This window comes from Gopherus evgoodei, unplaced genomic scaffold, assembly GCF_007399415.2.
Source record: "Gopherus evgoodei ecotype Sinaloan lineage unplaced genomic scaffold, rGopEvg1_v1.p scaffold_305_arrow_ctg1, whole genome shotgun sequence".
NCBI lineage: Eukaryota > Metazoa > Chordata > Testudines > Testudinidae > Gopherus > Gopherus evgoodei.
This window is the reverse complement of record NW_022059968.1, coordinates 19,076-30,166: the sequence shown is the minus strand read 5'-3', so window position 1 is coordinate 30,166 and position 11,091 is coordinate 19,076. Positions and strand designations below refer to the sequence as shown.

At 38.2% G+C, this 11,091-nt stretch overlaps 1 protein-coding gene across 1 annotated transcript; it reads right to left on the bottom strand.

Moving 5' to 3' along the window:
• Positions 1-427: 427 nt before the first annotated feature.
• Positions 428-10,693, bottom strand: LOC115640354 (deleted in malignant brain tumors 1 protein-like; the record flags this gene model as incomplete). Its single annotated transcript, XM_030543089.1, has 3 exons — positions 428-835; positions 5,825-6,139; positions 10,379-10,693. Coding segments are annotated over 3 exons (992 nt in total), but the record flags the coding sequence as incomplete, so codon positions are not given.
• Positions 10,694-11,091: the final 398 nt, after the last annotated feature.

The following is an 11,091-nucleotide window of genomic DNA, read 5'->3' as shown; positions in this document are numbered from 1 at the left end:
AATACAGTGCAACTAGGATGTGGGTAGGTATTGATTAACTTGTTGCTCTCTATGTTCTTGCTTCTACTAACACATATGTCTAGACCTGCAGGACTCCTGCTATTTAACCTGTCAGCCATCATAATGCTTTAGTCCAGTGTCTGTCTTGCACAGAAATTGCCACTGGTAGTAAAATCCCTGGCATGAACAGTGGGGATTAAAGAAAGAGTCACTTCTGAGCCAAATATCAGTTTGAACTCCTCCCGCAGGAGTCGCAAGGTTACTTATCGTTCCACAGGATTGAATGCCCGAAAAAATCACGAATCCCACATGGGAATTATCCTTTATCATATTCAGCTACCCTTTCATTTTATTGCTGTATTTTATTTTATTTATTTATATATATTTATAATATAATGTATATGTTTTAATTTGAGGTTATGCTTTATATGTTATTTATTTAAATAAAATTCTGTAAGTTAAATTCACCTCTATCAATACTCTGTTGTTTGGGTTAAAATAGAGCCCTTGCACAACCTACCTGAGCAGATAACTCCTGCATCGTTGGAGTGTGCACAATTATGCTGGCCCCATCCTCTGGAAGGACAGGTCCACAAACTGGATTCAGTTCCAGAGCAGTTCATATTGGCCAGCCAGATCTGCCCAGCTCCTTCCCCATAATGAGCAGAGACAGTTGCACTGATGGCGTGTCCACATCTGAGTTGTTTGCAAATGACATTGGAGTCCAACAGATCCCAGGAATCATCACAGACTGTTCCCCAGATGTCACTGTAATAAATTTCCACTCTCCCAGAGCAATGATCTGCACCATTTACCAGTCTGATCTGTTTGTGTTCTGTAAAGATAAATGCCAGCTATTAATGTGTCATTGTTAGAGAACTGGAGGATGTCTGAAAAATTTCAAAAATAAAATGCCAGAGTAAGAGACACTGACATTGTCAGCAATTCCTTACTGTGCTGTCTCAGATGTGGAGCTTGTTATTCAGGGACTCATCTCCATCAGAAGTCGCATTTCTTTACCCTTTTCAGGCCTGTTCATCTTTCAGACTTCGACCGAGGTTAAAAGTGACGCTATGTGTTTGTTGTGGCCATGACTTCTGGGACCAAATCCATGATATTTTTCCCCATAAATAATGCTCTGTCATTCTGGGCATCCTGATACTGAGCAAGACTTAGGCATGAATTTTGGCTCTCTACCTGTTCAGTGCAGTGTGGTAAGTGATTTTTAAAACTTTTAAACCATTTTTCCTTTCAAATAAAAAAGTTACTGTCTCATAATTTACCAAAACAATTTGATACAATATTATGTGCCATGACTTTTCCTTTTTCTTTGTTTATTTTTGACAAAAATGGTTACTTTTGTGTATTTCTGATTTCAAACATTTAGCCTTAGTTACATGTTTTTTCCACATCTCCACACTGCAGCTGCTTGCATACCAAATTGTTGTTATTAGTATCCCACCAATTATCTGGGACATTGCCTACATGTCATGTGCAGAAATCTTGACTCTCTCATCACACGGATTATGCTAGTCAAACTCTCTCCGCAGTTCAGAATCACTTATGCTCTGGAATGATGTTATCCACTGAATAAAACCCACTACGATATTTTAGAAATTAGGAGATCTATGCATAAGTATGAAATTATAACTGGTTAAACAAGAGTTTGCAGTATTCTATGCACTGCATTACTGAAAGGGACAGCCAGTGTTCAAGGTATACATTTGTCTTTTGAATAGAGTGTTGAGGGATTCAAGTACAGTACATTCCATGGCTAGATGACTGTTATCCAAGGATTCCAAAGGAAATAAAGAATGAAATAGTGGAATTACTGACAAATGTATGCCCTATTCTTAAACAACTGTTATTAGAACATCACTATCATGTTGTCTGTTTTAAAAAATAAGAACAAAATGGAGACACTCTTGATGGGGAAGTTAATAGGGGAACTTAAGCTTTCAGTTTCCCCCAAGGCTTTCTGCAGCTGTGATATATTTTTTGTTGCTATAGAGTATGCAGACTGACATAGCTTTGTCTATGTATTGGCAGGGAGTAGACCTAATCTTACATGTTTTGTTATGTGCTATTTTTGGTCTTCCTTAAGAGGAGTTTAGATTTACATGGGTGGTTTAGGATCTATGTACCAGTGTATGCACACTTATTCTTGGGAGGGTGCATGCCTTTTCGTGTTTTTAAATCTAGAATAACTTCTTTATTATTATTTGCATTCTGTTGGTTCAGTAATAGATATGGGCAGGAAACCATTTTCCACAAAATATTTCAAGATTTTGACATTTTTCCTTTTCTGTGTTGGGATGAAACAGAAACCTTTTGAAGTTTTTCACAAAAAATCAGAGCAAGAGCAAGTGAGATAAAGAAAATAGCTTCAGAACAGCCAATAGCCTAGTGGTTTGGGTGCCCACTAGGCATGTTGGTGGTCCAGGTTCAAGTCCCTTGTCCAATAAATATTTCATTATTTAACAGAAAGTGGGAAAGCTCCAATAGGAGAGATGAAGAAAGCCAGTAACAAGGTGATTAGGGCATGTACCTGGGATGTGAGTGTGAACGTAGTCCAAGTCCTTTGTCTGAATCAGGCTATTGGAAATTCTGGGGTGAAATCATTTAGCTGAAACTGCTATTTTCCCACAACCAGTTTCAGTTTCAACAAAATGGTATTTTCTGGAGACAACTTTTTTTATTTTTTGAAAAATTTGCAATCAGCAGCCTATGTTGGACTTTATATTCGATTTTTTAGTATGTATTTACCCGGTTTTGGACATGTGTAAGCAGATACATTCTCCATTTGTATCATATTTTTAATACTTTTTTATAACAGAGACAGAAACATAAAAATGAAAAGTCTAAGAATGCACCTTTGTTTAGAAACCCATACAGCTAATGGTATACATAAATGATGGTTGCTTGGATATCTTAACTCTGCATTACTGCATCAAATTATCAAATTTAGATTCCTTATGTAACCTTAATTCTGAATTTCTTGGGCTTGAAATGCTTACGTTTGTGATAATTACAGATTTTCACGTTTAATTTACTGATATGTACTCTCAACCTGAACTCTGCTTAAAGAGTGAATATGCGGCAGGTTCAGAAGCTAAAATAGTTTTTAATAAGGCTTTTGATACAGTCTCACATGACCTTCTCATTAACAAAGTAGGGAAATACAAGCAAGATGGAGCTACTACAAGGTGGGTGCATAACTGGTTGGAAAACTGTTCCCAGAGAGTAGTTACCAGAGGTTCACAGTCATGCTGGAAGGGCATAATGAGTTGGGTTCTGCAGGGATCAGTTCTGGGTCCGGTTCTTTTCAATGTCTTAATCAACTATTTAGATCATGGCATAGAAAGTACCCTTATAAAGTTTGCAGATGAAACCAAGCTGGGAGGGGTTGCAAGTGCTTTGGAGGATAGGATGAAAATTCAAAATGATCTGGACAAACTGGAGAAATGGTCTGAAGTAAATAGGATGAAATTCAATAAGGATAAATGCAAAGTACTCCACTTAAAAGGAACTATCAGTTGCACACCAGACAGAATGGGATATGACTGCCTAGGAAGGAGTATTGCAGAAAGGGATCTGGGAGTCATAGTGGATCACAAGCTAAATATGAGTCAACAATATAACACTGTTGCAAAAAAAGCAAATGTCATTCCTGGATGTATTAGTAGGAGTGTTGAAAGCAAGACATAAGAAGTAATTCTTCCACACTATTCTTTGCTGATTAGGCCTCAACTGGCGTATTGTGTCCAGTTTGGGCGCCACATTTCAAGAAAGATGTGGACAAATTGGAGAAAGTCCAGAGAAGAGCAACAAGGATGATTAGGGGTCTGGAAAACATGACCTATGAGGGAAAATTGAAAAAACTGGGTTTGTTTAGTCTGGAAAAAAGAAGGTCGAGAGGGAACATGTTAACAATTTTCAAGTACATAAAATGTTGTTACAAGGATGAGGGAGAAAAAAAATATTCTCCTTAAGCTCTGATGATAGGATAAGAAGCAATAGGCTTAAATTGCAGCAAAGGAGGCTTAGACTGGACATTAGGAAAAACTTCCTAGCTGTCAGAGCGGTTAGGCACTGGAATAAATTGCCTAGGGAGGTTGTGGAATCTCCATCATTGAGGATTTTTAAGAGCAGGTTAGACAAACACCTCTCAGGAATGGTCTAGATCGGGGTGGCCAACCTGAGCCTGAGAAGGAGCCAGAATTTAACAATGTGCATTGCCAAAGAGCCACAGTAATATGTCAGCAGCCCCCCATCAGCTCCTCCACCCCATTCCCAGCACCTCCCACCCACTGGCAGCCCCTCTGTTCAGCGCCTCCCCCTCCCTCCCTGCACCTCCCGGACAGCTGTTTCATGGCATGCAGGAGGCTCTGGGTGGGGAAGAGCGAGGGCATGGCAGGCTGAGGGGAGAGGGCGGGAAGGGGTGGAGTAGAGGCAGGGCCTGTGGCAGAATCAGTGGTTGAGCAGTGAGCACCCCCCCGGCACATTGGAAAGTTGGTGCCTGTAGCTTCAGCCCCAGAGTTGGTGCCTAGACAAGGAGCCGCATATCAACTTACGAAGAGCCGCACGTGTCTCCGGAGCCACAGGTTGGCCACCCTTGGTCTAGATGGTGCTGGTCCTGTCATGAGATCAGGGGACTGGACTTGATGGCCCCTCAAGGTCCTTGCCAGTGTTATGATTCTATGATTTTATTTTTTTCTTGGAATTTCCTTTGAAAAATACTATTATTTATTAAACATTTCATACAAGAATATGAGATAAGAGAATGCTACCATTCAGTATATGTAATGATTTGAAGATTTATAATATCAACTTTAAATAATTGTTTATTTCTACTTTTAAAGACAGATTCACTGATACATCCAGCTAGTAAAAGCAGTCGGGGCAGTGAAGCTAGATTCACAGCTGCTTTGTACCTGAAGAGCAGGACAAAGCAGCCGAAGTGTACTAGTGAATCTGGACTCTAATTTTCAACTGACTTATTAGCCCAAAGTCTATGTTTTGGAGACTGGCTCTACATGAAGAGAGTCCACGGGTCCCGATATCACTGAACTTTAAGGGATCTATGCTCCTGCCTCGTTTCTCTTAGCAGTGTTGATAATAGTCTGTGGTGGGTCCATGGTAGCAATCTCATGGGAAGCCTTTCAAGCACAGATCAGAGCATGTGGCAGTTGTAGTAAAGTAATGTTCCACTGACAAACATGTGCCCATTTTACCTTATATCAACGACTCATCTACAACCAGCAGAATTAGTGCCTGCAGTTTAGATGTATAAGCAGAGCAGTGACTGATTGAGTCACCACTGATGCTGCCATGATTCCAATAAAGAATTACATGAGCTGTTGACCTGAGCCTATCTGTAGCATATATATTCATAACAATTAGATACAAGAAATATTGATAACTTAGCTTAATTATAACCTAATTTCTTGAAATATAGTGTATGCACAAAATGTTAATACATTTTAACAGTATGGAGAGTTTGAAGAATCTGTTTTATTCCATTATTAAAATAATTTGGGACAAAAGAAAGACAGACAATTTTTTTTAAATGAGTACGTTAACTCAAAATGGATCTTTCAACTCAAAAACTAGATTTACTTGTGAATTCCCAGAAAACTAAGTCTGTACTCATAGAATAAATGCAGTAACTCTGGGACAGGTGTTATGCAGGTTTTCTACATAACAAAGAGGTTGAATGCCTGCTTTAAGTGCAAAACAGAATTCAACCTTTACTATGAAACTGTGATTGGTGCATTCATAATTCTCTGTTACCCTGGTTAAATAGAGCAGAAACAGAGCTAACCTGAGCAGAGGACTCCTGCATCTTCATGATGCCCACAGCTGTGCTGACCCCATCCCCTGGAAGGACATGTCCAAAGGTTGGTTTCAGTTCCAGAGCAGTTCACATCATCCAGCCAGATCACCCCTGATCCTTGCCCATAATGAGCAGAAACAGGTGCATTGATGGCATATCCACATCCCAGTTCTTTGCAAACAACGTTGGCATCCGATAGGTCCCAGGAATCATCACAGACTGTCCCCCAGGTGTCTTGGTAATAAATTTCCACCCTGCCAGCACAGTGATCTGCCCCATTCACCAGGCTGATCTGTTTACTTCCTGTAGGGTTAAATCTCAGCTGTTAATGTGTCATAGGAACCAACTGATGATTATGAGATTTCAGAAGTAAAACAGTTGAGCAAAGTATACTACATCCTCAGCAGTTTCCTACTGTGCTGTGACAGAGACTGGTTCCCATCTCCCACACAGCTCACTCCTCATTCACACTTCGGAGGGCTGTACGTGAGGCAGCATGTTGATAATGGCCATAACCCCGCAGCCAAAATTCAAGACATTTAAAGTTGCTTCACTGCTCAAATGGCTGCTCTGTGTCATAACAGGCAGCCAGCTACTGGGCTAGACTCTTCCATGAATTTAGAAACCTGGCTACCCCTAAGCCCACTTTCAGTTGGGCCCATATCTGGTCAGTGTGATGCTTTCAATTTACTTCACAAGGCTTCTGGATCAAAACTGACAGGTCCAGTGCAGTGCAGAATAGGCTCCATACATTGTTTTAATCTAGTATGTATGAATTATAACACAGCTTCAAAAAATGGTTGTGCCATGACTTAATGTTCACATATTGAAAGGATGATTTTTGCTATGACAAACATGCAGGATTCGTTGTTTGCGTTTCTGAATCTCCTCATTGTAGCTGCCTGCACAGCACCCTGGCATCATTAGTGTTCCATAGATCACCCAGGATATAGCAGCGAACACCATGGAGATAAACCAACTTTCACCACTCTGAGCAAACCAGACCTGAGTTCTGGAGTGATGTGAATATGTTGAGTAGTGCTTACTACAGTACGCTACAAATTAGACATTCTATAGGTATGAAATTATAATTATTTAACAAATGTCTACAGTAGTGGATTTGCTACAGTGATAAAAGAAGGAGCATCTGTCACCAGGTCACCAGTTAATGAAGTGTGGACCTAATTCAGCAAAGCAATTAAACGTGTGCCTACTTTGCAGAATCGAGGCCCGAGACAGGAAATTATACTCTTGAATTGAGGTTGAATTTTATTATTTACTTAATTAAATTCCTAAAGCTGGTTGAAATTTTTTAACAGAAAAATTTCCCCAATAAAATATGTGATTTTCTCAGCATTGATTCCCCCTTCCCCTCCTCCCCCAGGAAAATGTCAATTTCAATGAAATTTCCCAATTTTTCAATGGGAAAGTTAGACATAAAATATTTAGCTTCAAATCATCATTCTAAAATGTCAAAATTTTTAACACATTCAAACAAAATGCTTAATTTCAATCAAAAATGTCAAAAAAAATCATGCCAACATTTCTGAATAGAACCTTTTTGGAACATTTGCTTACATGAAAATTGATATTTAATCTTTTTGTCCTGTTTCTGAATGAAAAGAAGTATAGAAATATATGAATTTCACAAGGGAAATTCCATTTTCTGGACAGCTCTACTGGAAATTCACTATTATGAAGTCTATTTTCACAAAAGAAACAGACAAAGAAAACCAAAAAACCCCAAGAGCAGTCCTTGTTGGGATGGTTCCTTGTTGGGACGGTAGTGGGGAAAATTAATTATACTCTTCAACTGAAACAGTATTTCATTATTTATAGGGCTGTCAAGTGATTAAAGATTAATCATAATTAATCACACACAGTTAATTGTTAATAATAGAATACCATTTATTTAAATATTTTTGGATGTTTTCTACATTTTCAAATATATTGATTTCAATTACAACACAGACTACAAAGTGCACACTGCTCAATTTATATTTATTTTTTATTTCAAGTATTTTCACTGAAAAAAAACAACAAAAGAAATAGTATTTTTCAATGCACCCAATAAAGAAATTGCACCACAGTACTTATATCATGAAGGCTGAATTTACAAATGTAGAATTATATACGAAAAAACCTGCACTCAAAAATAAAACAAATGTAAAATTTTAGAATCTGCAAGTCCACTCAGTCCTACTTCTTGTTCAGCCACTCGCTCAGATAGACAAGTTTGTTTACATTTGCAGGAGACAATGCTGCCACTTCTTGTTTACGATGTCACCTGAAAATGACAACAGATGTTCTCATGGCATTGTGGTAGCCAGTGTGCTAAAGATTCATATGTTTCTTCATGCTTCAACCACTATTCCAGGGAACATGTGTCCATGATGATGATGGGTTCTGCTCGATAACAATCCAAAGCAGAGCGGACTGACACATTTTCATTATCTGAGTCAGATGCCACCAGCAGAAGGTTGATAATCTTTTTACTGGTTCAGGTTCTATAGTTTCTGCATCGGAGCATTGCTCTTTTAAGACTTCTGAAAACATGCTCCACACCCTGTCCCTCTCAGATTTTGGAAGGCATGTCAGATTCTTAAATATCTTTAGAAATCTCACACTGGTACCTTCTTTGTTTTTTGTCAAATCTGCAGTGAAAGTGTTCTTAAAATGAACAACATGTGCTGGGTCATCATTCAAGACTGCTATAACATGAAATATATGGCAGAATGCAGGTAAAACAGAGCAGAAGACATATAATTCTCCCTCAAGGAGTTCAGTCATAAATTTAATTAACACATTGTTTTTAACGAGCGTGATCAGCATGGAAGCATGTCCTCTGGAATGGTGGCTGAAGCATGGAGAGTCATACGAATGTTTAGCATATCTGGCATGTAAATATCTTGCAGCGGGGCTGCAACAGTGCCATATTCTCACTTTCTGGTGACAATGTCAATAAGAAGAGGGCAGCATTATCTCCTGTAAACATAAACAAATTTGTTAGTCTTAATGATTGACTGAAAAAGAAGTAGAACAGACTGTCCTCGTAGGCTTTAAAGTTTTACATTGTTTTGTTTTTTAGTGCTGTTACATTACCAAAAAAAAAATATCTACATTTGTATACTACTCTTTCATGATAAATAAATTACTCTACAGTACTTGTATGTGATGAATTGAAAAATACCATTTATTTCATTTATCATTTTTACAGTGCAAATATTTGTAATAAAAATAATATACACTGATTTCATTTACAACACAGAATGCAATATATATGAAAATGTAGAAAACCATCCAAAATATTTAATAAATTTCAATTGGTATTCTATTATTTAACAGTGCTATTAAAACTGTGATTAATTGCGATTAATTTTTTTGAGTTAATCGCATGAGTTAACAGCAATTAATTGACAGCTTTAATGACTTACTTAAAATCTTAAATTTCCAGATTTGAACGTACTTTTGGTTGAACAATTCCATAAAACTTAATTGACATCCATAGACAGAGGGACTATAATTATACTCTAAGCATTTGAAGAAATAAATAAGTCGTGTAAGTGAAACTGACCTAGAAGCCTAATTGGCAAATAGGGAAGCTTCTGAACTGGGGATATATAGCTCAGTAGTGATACCAAAACTGCCTACCCAGAATATTATAGCATTAAAGTGAGAACCTCTTTATAATAAGACTGATTTGATGTAATAATTTGAATTATTATTTCTTGATAATTTCAACACCTAGTGTTACGTTAAATATTCTGTGTCAACTCTTATATGTCCATCTTTATTTTTCTGTCTGTAATTTGTTGACTGCATATTATAGCAAAGCTACCTTAATTTCCATACAGTCATAGTGCACAAGGTGAAGGTAATGGATTAATTAAACTCACGTAACCATCTTATGTCCTTATATTATATACTGCAGATGCTAAATTTTGCAGTTGTGAACTCCAGCGACATAGCTTTCCCTCTACAATTCCCAATCTAACACTGGCAACATATATGAATTTCAGAATGGGTCATGGTCTTCCTGGGGAATAGAAGGAAGTAGGGACACCTATTGTATTAGTTTGATTAACTCTAGATCTGTGCAATGAACAGACAGTACAAGTACAAATGTGGCGAGATACTGATTAACCTTTGTACCTCAATCATTTCAGTGCTGACAGTTCACATTAATGAAGACACTAAGACTCACATGCTATTTCTGTTCTGGGCCCCCAGACAGCATTTCTAACCTGCAGCAATCATTCAATCAACTGCTCAAGTCTTTTGCCTCTCTTAATCGGTGTTTTGCCATTTTTTAATATTAGGGGATGAAATATATGAGGAAATGAGTAAGAAAAGAGACACACTAGAATCTTTCTCACTTCTGACTCATATATGGCTTTGAACTCAGCTGTCAGGACCTGAAAGGCAACAAATACCAAAACACTGTGTGACGTGCAAGGAGATGCTCCTGTATCTTTATCTGCTGACTTCTTATTTTATTGCTTTAAATTTAATCAAGTTGAAGAGAACGTTCATAAAACTGACCTGAGCAGATAACTCCAGCATCTTCATGATCTCCACAATTGTGCTGACCCCTTTCCCTGAAAGGACACACCCAGAGATTGGATTCATTCCCAGAGCAATTCACATCATCCAGCCAGATCTTCCCAGATCCTAGCCCGTATGGAGCAGAGACAGATGCATTGATGGCATGTCCACATCTCAGTTGTTTGCAAGCAACGTTGGCATCTGATAGATGCCAGGAATGATCACAGACTGTCCCCCAGGTGCCATTGTAATAAATCTCCACTCTTCCAGAGCAGTGATCCTTTCCATTCACCAGTCTGATGTGTTTGTTTTCTGTAGGTATAAATCACATTTGTTAATGTGTCATTTTCTTATCCTACAAGAAAGTTTTTGTAAGAATTTAGAAATAAAACATCTGAGCAAATGATAGACATCTTTCTAACTGTGCTATTCCAGATGTGAAGATGTTGCAGGTTGCCAGATGGTTTCTCCTCTGCTATACACTCTGTAATTCTCAGACCCCACAGGACCTATTCCTCAGTCAAATTTGAGGGGGGTTAGGGTTATATTTTGTCATGGCCATGACCTCTGTGACAAAATCCTTGGTTTAAGGGTTTTAATTTGTTCCCATAAAATGTCATCCCTTTCCCATTCTCAGTAGCTTGCAAGATTCCTCCATGACATTCTGCAAACTTGTCTCGCTATGTGCGCTGTGTAGCGGAGTAATGGCT